At 43.8% G+C, this 17,606-nt stretch overlaps 2 protein-coding genes across 2 annotated transcripts; both read right to left on the bottom strand.

Moving 5' to 3' along the window:
* Window positions 1–3,094: 3,094 nt before the first annotated feature.
* Window positions 3,095–3,845, bottom strand: LOC140702588 (transmembrane protein 238-like). Its single transcript, XM_072982836.2, has one exon. The coding sequence runs from the start codon at window positions 3,751–3,753 to the stop codon at window positions 3,244–3,246; it is 510 nt and encodes a 169-aa protein (XP_072838937.2). The 5' UTR covers window positions 3,754–3,845; the 3' UTR covers window positions 3,095–3,243.
* A 1,826-nt stretch (window positions 3,846–5,671) lies between these two features.
* Window positions 5,672–16,192, bottom strand: RSL1D1 (ribosomal L1 domain containing 1). The gene is made up of 9 exons (XM_072982835.2): window positions 16,063–16,192; window positions 14,644–14,786; window positions 12,661–12,799; window positions 11,225–11,373; window positions 10,885–10,986; window positions 9,981–10,074; window positions 9,687–9,809; window positions 7,969–8,139; window positions 5,672–6,750 (listed from the first exon to the last, which is right to left on the bottom strand). Exons 1-9 carry the CDS (start codon window positions 16,102–16,104, stop codon window positions 6,418–6,420), a joined length of 1,296 nt encoding a protein of 431 aa, XP_072838936.2. The 5' UTR covers window positions 16,105–16,192; the 3' UTR covers window positions 5,672–6,417.
* Window positions 16,193–17,606: the final 1,414 nt, after the last annotated feature.

Below are 17,606 nucleotides of genomic sequence, written 5' to 3'. Positions count from 1 at the left end.
ATGTGCTCACAACTGGCCATCAATGGTGGATGATGGCTCACAACTGGCCATCAATGTGTGAAGTATGGCATCTGTATTGTCTCCAGATATCACTGGATTATTTCCTATCACAGTCAAACAGAGAAACTCAACTCAATGCTTCTGGTGCTGGTAGAAAGAATGGACTACTCATTGTCATTTTCAGCACTTGAGTCAATACAAGTTTTCTATCCCTGAGGCTATGTCAAGGGCAGCGATAATAAAAGCTTCATTCAGAATTTCTTTGCCTTCCCCTGATTTCGTAATACTCATTTCAGTATCTTATTTTGGTATGTGTTCAGTCTCTTTACATAATACAGTTAAACGTGAGATTAACTTGCGGAAGGATTGTACATGAGTAGGAAGCTGGATCTGATAGCAAGTATTAAAAGCTATTATGTCTAATTGGTTTGAGATAAAAATAATAATAATACTGGGAAAATGACTTCCCTTCCTGCTTGACGCAGCGGAGATAAAAATCCACACAAGAGGAAACTGTAAGTTGGGGCAGCTCTCCTTCCCTAAAGAATTTTTGCAAAGCCTGCTGACAGCATGTGGGAATTGAGGCTGCATCTGATAGTATACTTTCGTGGTTTTCTTTAACACACAGCCTGAAAAAGGCTGCCTCATACAGATGCAGACTGTATGGACCACTATCATCAACACCAACCTTTTGCAGCCTGAAGCCCTCCAAAGATATTGGATAATAGTGCTCATCCTCTCCCACCACATGGGGAGATGGCTTGACCGGTGGTTCCTCACCTTGCGTTCCCGGGTGTTCTCAAACTCCTGGTAGACTTCACCACTAGCTGTGTTGGCCAGGAATTGTGGGCACTGTCATCCCAAGAACATCTGGGGACCCAAGGTTGGGCACCACGGATCAACACTGACTGATACGCAATGTTGCAGATCTCTAGAACATTAGATAAAGCTGTTTCTCAGACTTACCTGGAGAAGCTGAGGCTTGGACATACATACCTACTAAACAGAATGTTGTTATGCGCAGCCACCATCTGTCCCCTGAAGGCTTTTATACATGTCTTTATTATCTGGAAGGAGGTGGCCCAAAACATGAATTTGCAAAAAGACCTGTCAAGCTGTTATTTTACAACCTTAGTGAGAAAGAAGGCTGACCTGCCTCAGGCAGATTTGAGCATTTCCCCCTGAATTCTTAATTTTCATGAAGGACTCATAAGTGTATGAATGAAGACCAAGCTCTCCTGCAACCCATACAATGCAGAATGTCAATCACCTAAGGAGAGGCAAAGGAACACAGATTGTTACACAATGGATCACTCATTGCCAAGTGGATGGAAGAAAATGGCGAAAGGAGAAGAACCTCTTGCACAAAGCGATTGGATCCAGTCAAGATACTCACCACAAGTACATTAGGAAAGGGGGAGGAGCACATTCAAACAACAAAATCTTTCAATTTGGAAACCCTCGTTGGTCCGTTTAGGAGAAATTCATGGTTTACCTAGAGTTTGACTCGGGTGCCGGCCTTTACAGAATGGGAAAAAAATTATTGCCACTGAAAGAGCATAAATCTATTCTGAGTGTATACTGTATTCTGTTTCAGGGCACTCTGCTCTGCTCTGTGGCTGCTCCCAGAGACTCTGGAACTCCCTCCCACTGGAGGTCAGCCTGGCCCCCTCTTGGATGTCCTTCCGCAAGCAGGCAAAGCCCTCTCCCTTCAGGCTGGCCTTCCCTGCGTCACCGTCTGCCTGAGAGAAGTTTTTAAATGAACTGTCATGCCTTGTTGCTTTGAATGGGTTTCTGGTGTTGATTTCATTTACCGCTTTAGTGTGGTAATTGTTTAACTCTTTTTAATATGTGTATGGTTACTGTTTCTAGCTTTTAGATACAGTGTTGTCTTTTAATAATGTAAGCCACTTTGGCCCCTTTTAAAGGAGAAAGACGGGGGGAAATATATTAACTAATATTAATAAGAAGAAAGATAGCTCAACCTGCAACCAAGAGGGCTGTTCCACACTCATCCCCACCTCTTCCTCCTCCTTTTCCCTGTGCATGTCAATCTTATGGGACCCACGTTTAGCCAACAGGGCAGTGAATTCCAAGATCACAACATTTATGGGTACTGCTCCAGTTGGGTACCTGCGGAATGCAGCTGTTTTCACACCAATAAAATTCTATTCTGCCTCTGTGGCCCAGGGAACCCTTTTTGGCATGCCTGCAGCAACCTTGCGGTGTCAGAAAGGGTGTAAAACCTACAGAGAGAATTTCCTTGTTTATAATGGCATACAGGGTGGGGAGAAGCAAGCAAACATCAAATATACGGATGGTTCAAAAGACATGGGGGGGGGACGACCCTCTAGAGCCTTATTAGCTTTGATCTGTGACTTGGATGTACTTGCTTCTTCTAAATACTGTGTCTGAGGTTGACTTGCTGAGTTGGATGTTTTCTGATTTGGCAGCCGGGTGGGAAAAAAGTCATTTTTTTGACATAAGAAGTGCTTCGATAATCAGAACCTGCAGTGGTCATTGGGCTTTTTGGTAGTGGTGGTGGGGGCAAAGTGATGAAAAGGGCTTTGAGATGCCTGGACAGCGGAGTGCAACAGTAGTGCAAGAAATAAGAGGCTGGCGGAACAATTGGGGCGTGTGTTTGTGAAAACGCTGTGCAAGGATTCCCTTTTATTCCCGTGAAATGTCACTGCAGAAGGAAAACAGTATGGAAAGGAATAAGAGGGGGGGGGAACCACACAAGACGATTAGAGAGAGTGTGTGTGTTTTAATATACAGTATTGGGAGTTCTCCCAGTTTCAGGATACAATTGCAATTTTCTGGAAGGATTAGGTTTGCTGTTGGACACTTTACTGCAGTTATCCATTCCTTTGGCTCTGTTACTTCAACATGCACTTTATACAGCTGTTCTTGAAAATAACTCGGACCCCTCAGCGTGTCACTTCATTGTCTAAGAGGCAAAGGGTGAGATGAGACACCCCAACTCCATCCCTTGATGATAAATCAGACAGTAACCTTAAACTTCCACCCCATCGCGGGGACTTGCTGTCAAGTCAGACTTCAGTTGCAACAGGACCCGACTCGGATTTGGGATTTGGAGCCCACCCACCCCTCCGATTTTTCTGAGGTAAAGGAAGCAGGATATCAATGGAGGCGGTCGGGGGGCCCCACCTCCCTCCCTGTCTTGCTCCAGCCGCGTCGCCGTCCGCTGGTCCTTCCTTCCTTTCTTCCCTCCTCTCCCCCTCAGGTCGGCTCGGGCTCCTCCGGCTCCAGCTCCAGCACCCTGGAGACGGTGCTGCCGACGACGGGGGCCCCGCCGCCGGGAGCGGAGGTCGTCGCCCTGGCCCAACGGCTGCGCGAACGGACGGCCACGGAAGCGCGAGAGAAGGAGACGCGCAAGCTGAGGGAGCGGAAGAGTTCGGCCAGCCCCCGGTCTCCTCTCGCCTTGCCCCGGCCGCCGAGCCCGACGTCGTCCTCCAGCTCGGCCGGGGGCACTTCCAGGTTGCCCACGTACCAGAAGACCCACCACATGAGGCTGAAGAAGATGCCCACCCCGCCGCCGTAGATGAGCAGGTCGGCGAAGAAGGCGTCGAGGAAGACCCCCGCCAGCAGGGCGGCGAAGCCTACTGCGTCGAAGGAGAGGGCCAGCCAGAAGGCGGCCCGGCACCGGCCCAGCCCGCCGGCGGGGACTTCCATGGGGGCCCCCCCCCGCAAGCAAGGCGGCGGCGGCGAGGAACCCAAGCGGCGGGGCATCCGGCGCCTGGCACGGCGGCCGCTCGGTGGGCGGGGCCGGGAGCGGGGAGGAGGCCGAGGCCCACCTGCTGGAGGCGACGCCCAGGCCCTGCTCCCCCCTCCCCGTCCCGCCTGCCCCCGGGAGAGAATTCCCGCCTTTTCTCCTCACGCCGCCTGAGGCGGTCCCCTCACGGTCGCGCAGGCGAGGGGCTTCCAAGGAGGGAGCGGTGACGACCGGGAGCCCCTCGCCTCCGCGTGTGTCGCCTCAGGCAGCAAGAGTGGCGGCCCCAGTTGTTGTTCGCATAACGTCCTTCCTACCCCCCCCCCCGCCCCTTCAAGCGCTCGTGCTGCTTCACGAGGCGGGAAATTTTGCCACCTTGTGCCCCGAGTTGGCCGTTGAGGAAAACCATTTGGCCGCTTGGGTGCAAAATAGCTCAGGAGGGCCCTGTTTTCTAGCAGTCGAGAACCGACTCCCGTCCTCCCGGGACTATCACACATTGAATGACTGCCAGGCAACAACGGTGTTAATAGCATATTTCAAATATACTTGAAAGGTGGCCCTATGGAGGAGGAGCAGGATCGCCTAGAGTGGTCGAGTAGACCAGATAGGCAGGGTATAAATCAAATAAATAAATAATTAAATAAATAACTTCAGTGCCATGATCTCTGCTTCAATGGGGAGCTCGTGGTCTTGTGTTGCGGAGGGGGGTTAGAGGAGATAATAGATCTGCAGGGAGGGGAAGCTCTCTGCATCCTTCCTCACACACCCCCCCCAGCAACTTATATTTTACTGACCTCAGAAGGGTGGAAGGACCAGTCAACCTTGAGTTGGCTAACTTAATTGCAGTACTGCAGCTTAACCACTGCACCATGGGGCTCTTCCTAGTCAAGCTGCAGGACACAGTGCAACTCTTAAAATATTTGTATAATAAATTCAAATTGTTCTACAAACAAAGGCAGTAATCTTAATGCAGTTGTTAATATAGTTTTCTGATTTGTAACAGACTTTATTTCTTTAATACTGTACTAACTTCTAAAAAGTTAGTATCCTCGGACAAAGCCACCATATATGAGTATAGGAACTCCGTTCCTGATATCCACTCATGTTTTGAGTGTGCCAATGGTCTGTTGACATCTCTTAGTGGTAAGGTACACCAGTTTATAGCCATGTTCTCTGATCCTAGTTGAAATGGATTTAAAGAGAATGCAGACAACACTCTAGCTCAATGTGAGGAATTTGCACACTTCGTAGGAAAAACTGCTCAGATCCACTCTGACATGCTACAGCTGATGCAGGCGCTGTGGATGTAACTATGGTCCCTGCATGTCCTGTGTAAATGGATAAGTTTGTTTATCCAGTCTGATGATGTGGACAGGGCCCCTGTGGAGGTTAAGGCTATCAGTTGCCTCCTGGACGCTTGCCCTTCTCGGCTTATAAAAGCTGTGGGAGAGAAACTAGTTGAGTGGGTACAAGGAGTGGTGAGTGCCTCCTTGCAGGATCCCAGCATGCTTAAAGGAGGCAGCAGTAAGATCACTATTGAAAAATCTCTCCTCAGATCACATGATACTGGATAATGACTGGCCAGTCTCTATTGTTCAATACCCTAGCCACTGGCCTATTGTGTCTTCTAGGGTTTTGTCTTGTTCCCTGCGCTATTCAACAGCTATATGAAACCAGTGGGTGAGATTGTCCAGAGTTTGGGAGTTCTGTGTCCGCAGTATGAGGTTAATACCGTATTCTATTTCTTGTTGTAAAAATCTGAGGAGCCTATGTAATAAAGACTGATGTGCACTCTGTCCCACAAAGACTATGATACTCCTTTTAGTCCTAATAAAATACATTTTGGTGCTTCAAATTGTGTCACTGAGTGTGCTCTCCACAACTGTGCATGAAAAGCAGTTCGGCTCATTTACTCACTTTCAAGTATGCAAAAAAGGATAATCAAAAGGAAGAGAAATTTTATTCCACACCCTTGTCGTCTGAGAAGCTACCGTATTTTTCCGTGTATAAGATTATTTTAGGAAAAAGTAGCATTACACTAAAAATTGAGGGGCGTCTTTTACACTCAGAAGCAAGCAGAGAACATGGAGAGAACAAAAGGGCCCGTACCTTGCCTCTGTAAACAGGCTTCCTTCAATCAGGAGGCTTAGCTGCCTCCAATCACGAGCCTGATGGAACTGACATCAGCTGATGCTGAACAAATCAACTGGAACAGACCCTGTTGGAAGTGGGGTCTATAGGCTCAGATTCAACAGGGACTCCTAATGTCCGAGCCCAGAGGTTGAATACTCAAAGCTAAGTTTTCTTAATTTTTGGGTTAGTAAAGTGGGGGTGGGTGGGTCTTATAAACGGAAAAATACAGTATATTTAAGAAACAAGGCCACTGCTTTAATTTATGTCATACTGCACATTATATCAAAATTTTATATTGATATTAAAAACAGATCATTCAGGACACACTAAAATATGGCACAATCAATGTACCAGAAAGTAAAGCTTGCTTGTATAAATTTGAATAAAGCAGGCCAATATTCCAGCCCTGTAATTAACCCTTCGAAACCAACAAAGACTGCTCAGGAAGGGTGGCAACAAGGAGCTAACATTTAACTAAATCTGCATTCTTTGCAAAAGCTTCATGGCCTGTGATGTTACAACAGCAAATCCACATCCTGTCCTGCTGAGGCTTATGCTGATTGGGGCACTTTCAACTTCTTAAGTTCTCTTTTGGGGGTTTTGGGAGCTTTCCTGGCAGACTTGATGACACCTTTCCCCATTTTAGTAGTTACAGAAGAATTTGCTGCTCGCTTCTTGGGGGTCTTTGTCTCTGCCTTTTCCAAGACTTCCTTTGATTTTTTGTCTTTTTTGAGCAGTTTTGGTATGTGGAGGCTAGATTCATCTTCAGGAATGTCCAAAGGGGTTTCAGGTGTCACCAGAGATGGGACTGTCTTCTTCTTGAAAGTTGTTGATTCCTTAGGAACTGTCTCAATGTTTTTTCCTGAAGCACTAGGTTCTGTAACCTGTATCAAAGCGAAAAAATAAAGACAACCCTCAGGAACAGATAAAAAATCATAATTATTCAGAGTTTACCTTTATTCAGAGTAACAAGGATCTTTTACATCAGCAATCCCTCACTTTTTTGCGACAATGGACCAGCTGAGCCTCTGAGGAAGGCGCCCACCCACAGGTAGGCATGGCTACATGCGCTCTCTCACACGCATGCGTGAAGTGGTGGGGGAGCACCTACCAGCACCAGACACATGCATAAAGGGGTGGGGGAGTGCTCATGCCGGCACGGGCATGCACGCATGTGCGCAAAGCAGCTGTGGGGAGGGGAGTGCGTGCGGGTGCAGCGGGCGGTCTGTCTTGGTGGCCCAGTCTGCCTCAGGCCATGGACCCGCACCACAGACCCCACCAACTGGAGGTTGACAACCTCTGTTTTACATCATGATCGTTCACCAATGCTGCTTGCAGATTTTTGATTTTACATTATGGGATGGCAAATATCACAGTTTTACGAGTTTCCTTGCCACTAACTAATTGAAATTAAAAACAAAACAAAAAAAGTAGCTACACAGGCTGGAGGATCTAGGAGATAAGATATGAAAAAATGTGATGGGTATGACTGGGCTCATGCAAGGTACCTCAGGATCCAAGCCACAAAAATGTATTTTATCCTATGCTTAAATTTTCAGGCTGCAATATGCCCCACACAGAACTGTTCTGTTGTCACTGTACTTATTTTTGCACAGTATAGATCAGACATTTTGTTTCTTCTAGTTCCAGGGTTTTTAATTTCCTCCCTTTATATCATGTACACAGGAATCATATGGCCCTGAGGCTGTTTTTTTTGCAGGCTCTGAGCCCTTCCCCTGGCTGAAAACTACAAATTCTGCTCTAGAGCAAGGTACAGGCCCTTTAATAATGGGGTGGCTTTCTACTGTTTTTTTAAAATGGCATCTTTTCAGGGGTTTTTCCCCCCAAAAGCAGAAAACCCTCATTTTTAACGGTGGTTTATCTAGCAGAGGATCAAAAGTATTCCTGACACCTTGCTCACCTTTAACTACAACTATGTAAAAATATCTTCATCTCTGTCCACAGAGAATACAGTCTCATGCATCTGACAAAATAGGCTCAAATCCACAAAACGGTGCCCCGAAATGAATCTTTTGTGTTCAACAGAATCTTCAGTCTAGTTAAAGCTCTGATTTAAATTAATCAAAAGTGAGAATGGTTACCTTTCTCCTTTTCTCCCCTTCCCTTTCGATTGGAACCAGTTGTGGAATTTCTTCATCTTCCTCCTCCAATTCATCAACAGTGGGGGCTGCCACCGTCCCCTTTTTCCTTGCTTTAGGTGTAGTCTTCCTTTCAATTACCTTCTTTTCCTTTTTTTCCTGCTCTTTTACTTCCTTAAAAGGAGGTATTGAAAAAACTGTTAGGGGACCAATCCCTGCAATCAAAAGATCATGATCTACAAGTAAATGGTAAAACACCACTTTGCATGAAATGGTTTTGTTAAAGCACACCCACTCACAAAAATCCTGCTATGTGCTAAATGGAAATGTTGTAACCCTCAGTTTTTGAGTGAATGAATGGAGAAAACAAAATGTATACGATTAATGGGAAGGGAGAAGGTTTTTCTTCATTTTGAGAATGGGATACTACAGCATTCGGTATTTGAAGAAAACCTCTATGATAGCCTTTGTAATATAATATATATATGAATTTTCAGCCTACCTACAATAAGGGATGGAGAGTAACACAGTAATTAAAAGAGCCATTTCTGCTTATCGTCTGGAACAGCTGGTGCCACTTTACAGATAGATATGATGAACTAGAACTTCCATGGCTTACTGGCACTGGAGGTACTAGATGGCTAGTATGTGATATGCATTTGTGGCTAGTATTTGATATGCATGCATTCCTGTGTGTAAAATTTAATTATACCACATGCATACATATATATCACATAATCTTTGTATCTGTTTATATTTTTACAGTTCTACCTGACTCGTCCCCCCAAAAGCAAAGAAGAGGGCTTGAAAAATTTTAGAATGTCTCACTAGTCAGTAAAAAATTTCACCAGTCAGCATGACCAGACTATAGCCTTGCAATTTATTGGAATTGGGAATCATTGATTTATACCCTCAGACTTGGGTTGCTTTATTACCTGCACGCCTGTGGGGTCATGAAGGTTGTATTTTGAATGCCTTTCTGTTGAATGTCTCCAGCAAAATAAAACTGAGAGCAAAAGCGCCCGGCCTCTTAAGGAGCCACGGTTCCCTCCCACCCCAGGATGTGTTCTCGTTAGGTTGAAATTGGGAGCAAAGAATCTCCACATTCTCCAGCATGGGACTACTCTAAATTCTTCTGCAGAAGTATATCTCTATATACAGCTCAAACTCTCTTTTCGAGAGAAGAGGGCAATTTTTCTTTTGCAATGGGAGGGGGGAGGGGAGGACTGCAGGATTAGAAAGAAACATGCGGAGGGGAAGGAGGCAGGCAGGGAGGGAGGGAGCTGTGACTCACCCAGCAGTATTTTTCACTCGTCACAGATGAGTGGACAAGTGCATTTTTCAAGCCCTGGCTAACAATGTTATTTTCTGTTATTGATCCCCTCCTCCACTTTCCCTTTTACATTAGTTCTGTAAAGTAGGTCATGCTGAGAAAGTGTGACTGACATAAGGTCAGCTAATGAGTTTCAAAGCTGGGTAGAGATTTCAACTTAGGTTTTTCCAAAACCAGACTTCTGTAATATTTAAGTTGTTTTTGGGTGGCTAGATATCTTTCAAATAACATGTGGTGATTTTGGAAAAAAAATTTATTCTGTAACGATAAAATAAAAAGACATAGTAAGAATTTTTACATTGTAAACACCTTTTTTGCATTGCAACTTAAATGCCAAAGTAACAGCCAATAGGACCACTTTACTAACTACATCCAATATACCTCTTACCTGTTCCGCTTCGGTACCCGTCTGTTCCTCAACAGCATTTGATCTGGGATGACTCCAGTTGAATATTGGAAGTGCAACAGATTTGCCTGTTTTGAGGTGAAGAATTTTGACGCTTTTCCAAATCTGCAGCAACAGACAAACAAGAAGGTAAATCAAGTAAGCCAGACACATACCAAAGAACTTTTATTTTATTCCTTTAGCTAAACAATTCAAATCCAGGCATGTTTACTTAGGAGCAAACTCTACCGCAATGAATAACTCCTGGATAAGCAACATAGGATCCAGCATCATTACCTTTGGTGCTTTAGCAGCCACCACCTTAGCAGCAGCAAGAATGTTTTCTGATATCTGCCAGGCTTCCATGCCAGTGTGGGCAATGCGAATTGTGCTAAAACAAAGAAAAAGAGGCAGCATGTTAGAGTGGTTAGTGACGGACTGGGAATCGGGAGAAGCTGGTCCAAAGACTCACACGGTCATGAAATAAACCAGATCATCCTCAGCAATCACTCTCAGGCTGATCCACCTCACAGAGCCATTTTGAGGACAACATGGGAAACAGAAGAGCCATGTAGGCTCATTGATTGAAAAGGAGGATAAATGTAACTAATAACATTTTAAAATAAGTTACTTTTGTGTCTTTACCTTCATAATAAAATTTAAAGTTGATTAAATGTTTCACCACAACCCATTCACACCATGATTTTCATATGGTTCACAGAGTGGGAGACACATTTCAGGAGGATCGTTCTGATAGTTCCTGAATAAATTGTCAATAGTCTGAGACAAACAAGACTGCTCATTTTGGGCTAAATCCAAGGTTAATCATAAAACAGAGCAGACTTACTGAAACACTGGCTGAAATCCTATTGCTTAGCATTATATGTTGCCCATCTGAATCAGTGGAACCTATAGAAGAGTTGGCTTACCAAATCGCTACTCATTCAGTGGATCTACTCAAGTGCAACTCACTACACTAAGCAACAGGATTTTAGCCAATGAGACTTGGTTAAGTCAACACTGAACATTCCATTCCACTGATTCAATGTGACTAACAAGTTAACAGAGCCCTTGCTCTTTTGTGTTTTCTAGCATTCACTATAAACTGCCTTGAATATCTTGGCAGAAAGGTGATATATGTAAACAGAGCAAGTAAAACACAAACATATTCCAAGTGTGATCTACAATGCAAAATACTCACTAGCAACAACCCTTATTGGTGACTGGAAGAATGGTTCCCTGAATGTGTTTGTTGATTTCCTTAGCGAGATCCTTTGCTTTCAGGTTCACAGAGAGAGGCGCCCTGAAGATTTAAAAAATGTGATTTCAGCGAAAGCACTTCCAATTCCTTAAAGGCAGGGATGGGGTACGGGTGGCCTCCCAAACATCCAGGGACGGCAACTTTATTCCCTGACTTCTGGCCATGCTGGCAAGGGCTGGATGGGAGCTCCAGTCCAACAATAACTGGGAGGAGGACACTTTATCCAGCCCTGCTGAGAAGGGTTTGGTACAGAAAAACATAGACAAAGAGAGGCACTTACTTTTTGCTCTTATAAAAATGTTTCCCTATGTGTGATGGCAGAAGTCTTCGAATACGATCATCAGACAGGAAGAGAGCAAAACGGCCCAGGAGACGACGCTTTGCTTCAAAAGGCTTGTATTCTGTTTTTAGTGTTTTGTAGGAAATTACCTTCAAAAAAAACCACAAGTGAGCGATTAAGAAACAGCATCACTGGGGTGCTCATTACAGCTTTGCCTTTGGAAAGAAAAAGGGGAAATCAACTGCTTCTCTAGAAAGATAGGAAACATCCTTGTCGCCCATATACATCACACAGCTAAAAATTTGATGCTTAAACTTTAAATATTTTATGGCCTTAAAACAGTTCCCAAATGAGAAGAACTATGAGTGACAATGATGCTGGCGCAAATTCCATTCTAGCATTCTCCATTTTCCTCCAGAAATGGAAATAAAACAAGCTTCCATAGTACTGTTCCAGGTTAGCCATTCTTGTGCAGTTTAGCCATTCTTGGAGACTGGGTTATCTTATTTATTTATTTGATTTATATCCCGCCCATCTAGAACGTGTCTACTCTCGGTCCGGCCACACAGTCTCAGCTTGGTCTATCTTATTGCTGTTACAATAAAGCGTTGTTACAATAACGTTTGAAGGTGAAACATATGGCTGTCAACTCATTTGAGGGAATGTGGGAAAGAAAGTAACTAATAAAACACCTTGCATAATGGTTGCAGGGCAGCCATGTAAAGATTATCTAAAACACTTGCCTCCCTGCAAAAGCAATCACTATAGTAAGGAATTGGAAGTAGGGTTAATAAAAAAATAATAATTAAAAATCAGATTTAAATTATGATTTAATTGATTTTTAAAAATTTAAATTGTAAAAAAACACCACTCTAATTTTTAAAATTTAAATCAAATCCACCCTGATGAGTACTGCATGGATCAAATGTCTTGTCAGTTTGTCCATGTTTTAACTGTAGCTATGTAAATTTAGCATTTCATAGCTGATAATCTTTTTGGAGCTAATATCAGGAGGGGACATTAATTTTCCTCAATTTTGTCCCTCAGGACCACGCCCAGTGCTGTAGTGATAGATTCTGCACCCCAATTAGTGCAGAATTGCCAAGCAATAGGTTCTAGTAGTGTACACCTCCATCATAAAGCTAATGAACCTTAATTGCTTATTTAAGACCAAGTCATCCTAAAATAGTTCATTTTGTTTATTTTTTAGACAGTCCATCTGGTAAAATGGTTACTCTGGGTGGTGTACAATAATAAAAGAATAAACCACACATTACACACAGGATATTTGTTACTTCCTCTGCCCCACAACTACCAATATCACAATTCAGCTAAGAAAGGAACAGTTCAGTTCTTTGCTCCTGTGAGACCCAGCTTCACTAGTGTGTACCTAGAAGAAATGTTTTGCATCTGATGAACCTCAGTGTCATACCTACCTCAGCAATGTTTGTAATCCCATGCTGTGTCAGAAGCTTTTTGTACAAATTTTCAGTCTGTTCAGCTGTTAAACCAGGCTCATCTTTTGTGAAAAGGCAGACCTCCGATGTTATGGGCAGGATACCATGAGGCAGAGGTCTAGAACACAAGGAATGGCAAGATTTTTCAGAATGTATGTGAGGCCTTCCTGTTGAGCCTAACTTTTTAAAAAGTTGCAAAATACCTTAGTTAAGCACACACTCCCAGAAAGATACGAACAACGAACATACTTTTTTCCTGGTCTCCAAAGAAAACATAGCTGGCAGTACCTGAACTTGTCCCATCTGAACTTCTATAAATGAGGTACCCGACTAGTAATACTCCCTTCTCTTTCAGATGATGAGGGGCAACCAGAGATAATCCATGCAGGATTTAGACAAAAAGGTGGAACAGAAGGCAGCACTGGTGGTACCTTGGTCCCAATGTATTTAGTCGTCTTAGGTAAACTCAAGCCATTTGAATGGTGCCTGTTAGCCAGAGGTAGGAATTCAGGTCACCTCCTACCCACAAGGCCATTTCTGTGGCTGCACAGAAGAAAAGGTGATATTAAAAAAAAGGAAGGCCTCTAAGAAGTCTGATTTTCCTCTAAAACAAGATGTGCAGCCTGAACTTTGCAACTGAAAAGAATCCATCTTTTTCTTAAAAGAAAAAAAAAAGAAGTGTTTTGATTATCTTAAGGGGGTGCAGCCACCTCTCTACAGGAATCTGGGGTAAAAATGCTCCCTCTACCACCAGAATGTACTCATCTTTATCAGAAATATTTGCTGTAGAACCAGTATCTAGCACTCTAGTTTGCTTTTTTTTAAAAATCTGTTTTTAAAAAGCAATCTGTAACTATACTGTTACTCCATCCACCCACCATAATTACACCAGATGTGTTACAACAAGAAATGCATTAGAGGCAGGATAAACACCGACATCTCTAGAGGCCTGTTCATGTAACATTGGCTAAAATCCTGTGCTGTAACTTATGCCACATAAAGCTGATGACATCATCGGCCATGGTGAATTTTTTTTTTGAAAGTAAACATTTCTGATTGCTCCCCCATGAAAATGTTTCAAGGTGCACTTGGAAACCTTTTTTGTTATGCGGAAACTGTTGAGAGCCATACGGCAGCAGGCAAATCTTTCATTTTTGAAAATTGCTGCCACTAGTATTTGAAAAGTGCTCTCGTGTCTCCCCTCTGTCTTCTTTTTTTCAAGGCTAAATGTGCTCACTTCTTTCAGTCTTTCCTCACAGGGCTTCATTTCCAGTCCTCTGATCAATCTTGTTGCTCTTCTCTGAACTTGTGCCAGTTCTTTGGCATTATTCTTAAAGTGTAGTGTCCACAACTGGATATTGTACTTAAGATGAGGTCTAACCAGTAGTGAATAGAAGAGAAATAGTACTTCATGGGATTTGGAGACCATAGTTCTGCTAAAGCAACCTAGAATAGCATTTGCCTTTTTTTTGCAACTGCGTTGCTGTATAAGCTTCTAATTCATAATTCAAGTATCCTCCGTCTTCTAACTGTGTGTTTGATTCTGCACTCTCCTGCCCCCGATGCAGAACTTTGCATTTATTACTGATAAATTTAATTCTGCTGTTTTCAGCCCAGCAACTGCAGTGGCCTTCTGTAGTGTAGGAAGATCCCAGGGGCAGGGCAGAGTGCAGCTTTCATTCTGCAAAGAAATAATAATTTATCCTTCTTCTTTTTTTCCTTTTTAATTTTTTTAAAAATTTAGTTTCTCATTCAAAGGATACACTACAGGGAAGGAGATTCAAATAGGAGCCATAATTCATCTTTCTGTAGCATAGGAACTACCCATTTTCAGGCATGCAGTATGTCAGCACCATCAGCAGGTGGAGAGTGCAGCAGTGATGCCAATACAGCCTGGTTGTGTCTGTGCACCATGGGCTGGCTGTTTGCCCTTCCCCCCGCCCACACAACCAAGATCCTTACATTTTGATCACTCGCTCCTCTGATGGGATCTTCCAGACAGTAATCATTAAGAAGAAATTCTGGTCTTCATTCAGCAGCAATTTTTCTGCAGTTTTCTTTTTGTTCTTGAAGTAAGCAAGCAAAGCTAAAGTTGCCTTTTTAATCTGAAACAGCCAAACGACAATGTGGTTAGCATCACATTCTTTAATTTCCCAGAAACAGCAAAGATATTTAGTTCAATGTGGAAGCTGGAAGTTCATGGAAGAAAGTAGGGTGTTTATTTAGCTCATGAAGGCTCTTCCTCAGAACAGACAAAAGCCAAATGCACACTTCACTTACAAATTAACATGTCAGAAAAATGCATACACTAGCCTCTCTTTTTTGGTCATGCCTTCTTTTCTAAATATAAGTAATTGTTATCACCATGCAACAGCCTGAAATGGTATATCCAAAACCACATCAAAATTCTGAGTTTTGTAGAATCGCAGAATAATGCAGTTGGAAGAACCCTATGAGGCCACCAAGTCCCTGCTCAATGCAAGGATCCAAATCAAAATATATCTGACTGATGGCTATCTAACTTTCCATTGAACGTCTTCAGCGCTGGAGCACTCATCAGTTCCTGAGATAACTTGCTCCATTGCTGCACTGCTCTTAACAGCTTTTCCCTGATATTCAGCTGAAATCTGGCTTCCTGTAACTTGAGCTCCAGTATTACAGGTCTCGCACTCTGGAATGACTGAGAACAGATGGTGCCACTCTTTTGTACTCTTTCAAGTATTTGAAGACTGTCAGTTCGTCTGCATTGTTACTCGTGCACTAGACACCACATTTTATTTTTAAAGGCCAGAGCAGCCAGCTATACCTTGCAAATCATCACACATTTTTTAAAGTAAATCACCACCAAAATATAGCACTTCTGCTTTTAAGGAGCAAGTATTAAAATGTTAAAAGTCCCCATCGTTGAACAGTGATTAAAATATGTCAGTTGTCGGTTCTGCATGTAATCTTTCCTCCGGAGCGCTCATGTCCTGGTGGTTTTTCCGTCTCTCCCAATTCTCATCACCCCCGTTCTGTAAAACGGCTGAACCCAAAGGAAAGCCAGAGAGCTTACTGGCTAAAGAGAGGTTTTAACCAGGATCGTCCCAAGGCTCCCGCTGATATTCTCATCAAATCCGCCCCCCCCTCTCTTAACAGACCCCCACCAAACATCAGATCCAAGAATAAGGGCGTGCAGTCTCTAGCTTTCCAGGCGTCGGCTTGGGCTGACACGGGGGACTGCACCCATAAGCTTCCCGTGCCGGGCAGGCAGTAGTAGTAGCAGGAGGCAGGCAGGCGCTGGTTCTTCCCCGGCGGGTAGAAAGAAGACCGCGCGGGAGCCTGAACGGCCTGGCGCCCCAGGTCTCCCCCCGCTGCCCGCTCCCCGCGCCCGCCTCTGACCTGCTCGGGATCCAAAGGAAGCGCCCCGTCCGCCGCCTCCATGCTCGCCTTCCTTCCACGTGAGACTAGAAGAGCGTTCGGCCCGTCGCGCTCGAATGACGTCACCGGCAGCCTGCCGCCCTTGGAAAGGAAGGGAGCGCCGCCTTTGCGACGGAAATGCCGGAGCGATAAAAGGCCCACTTCCGGTAGAGAGAGGTGTCTTTCTCTCTCTCTCTCTCTCTCTCTCTCTCAGAGGATGGTGTCGGGGGCTTGGTTTGTGTTCTCTCCACGGCAAGGCTGGACTGCCTGCCTTCCCTCTGCTTTCTCTCCCTCTCTTTTTGGCAGAACGGCGATATATGATTGTATACACATACAATTTCGTTGTATGTGTATATACTTACAATGACAATAAATTATTATTATATGAACACCGAGAGCAAAATACAGGGTTAATTAGCCCTTCCTTCCTTCCAGGGGGTGGGCGGGCCGGGGCCCCCCCTTTTGTTCTGTCTCGGCGACAGAGCAGAGCTTCGAAAGTGGGTCCCCCCCCTTCACTTTTCCTCCCAAACAAAGCACAAGTTTCATAAGGCAGCATCGTAAATGGTTGTACTGTATATAAATAGTTGCCCCGTCGAAAGATCATTGCACCTACAATATTACAATAAAATAAAATCATACAGAAAATTGTTACATCGAAACTGTCACCTAACATCTAGATTTCATACCACTTTTGTAACACATAAGAAAGCTAAATGAATGAGTAGGAATAATTGCTAAGGCATTCGGCGCCCTCGCCTCCATGCCTGTCAAAAGGTCGCAGCAACCAGGTCTCCCTCAAACAGGCGTCCTCCAAGAGAACGCCGTTCAGTTAAAAACTACTTGTGGCCAGCTGCCCATTGATAATTTCGTAACCACAGTGCTGTTTAAAATTTGAAAAATACTTTCAAGGTTTGAAGCAAAACCAAGCTCTGACCCAAAGTGGGCAAAAAGCTGTGATGATTTATTTGTATGGAAACTTCCTCTAAGCAGAGCTTTCTTGATAGAAGAGTTGAGAATAGCAATGGCTCTTGATCATTCTTATGGTCTCTGAGACAGGAAAGTCAGTTCTCATGGTCGCTTAAGAGCCTTTAGTGGGAGCCGCTTTCATGTTTGAAATGTGGTGGGCTTCTTTCTGATCCGTTTTAGGATAACGTAATAATCCCCCCCAAATGTTTTTGTTATTTGTAGCATAAATGATATATACTATGTAGATGCATTGTTTGACATAATGTACATTGCAAGCTGTTTTGTACTGTATAATTTGTTTGATGCTGATCTTTGTAATAAATTCAATTCACAATAAATTCAATTCATTAATTGTCTTAATGAGAGCAAATCTCAGGATGATGGGAAACAATGCTTATTGTCTTTTAAAAGTTTTATGAAGGCAACAAACATAATTTTCTCCTGTCCTGAGACATGTTTGCTCTGCACATGAGTTCAAGTTGGATTTTCTCCTATTTTACAATTCTCAGTGAGAAAGAACATGGCCATAGTCCTACTCCTACTTTATCTGATCACTGGGG

The sequence above is a fragment of the Pogona vitticeps genome, chromosome 13, assembly GCF_051106095.1.
Source record: "Pogona vitticeps strain Pit_001003342236 chromosome 13, PviZW2.1, whole genome shotgun sequence".
NCBI lineage: Eukaryota > Metazoa > Chordata > Lepidosauria > Squamata > Agamidae > Pogona > Pogona vitticeps.
Note: the sequence above shows the minus strand (reverse complement) of the source record. Positions and strands in the feature narration are given on the sequence as shown.

Bases quoted from the DNA above. Each gene is read 5' to 3' on its own strand.
- LOC140702588 (XM_072982836.2), bottom strand. From the start codon at position 3,753: ATGCCCCGCCGCTTGGGTTCCTCGCCGCCGCCGCCTTGCTTGCGGGGG.
- RSL1D1 (XM_072982835.2), bottom strand. From the start codon at position 16,104: ATGGAGGCGGCGGACGGGGCGCTTCCTTTGGATCCCGAGCAG. The intron at 10,987-11,224 runs GTAAGTGCCTCT...TTAAATCTTCAG, and splicing joins CATTTTTATAAGAGCAAAAA to GGCGCCTCTCTCTGTGAACC. The intron at 10,075-10,884 runs GTGAGTATTTTG...TCTTTGTTTTAG, and splicing joins ACCAATAAGGGTTGTTGCTA to CACAATTCGCATTGCCCACA.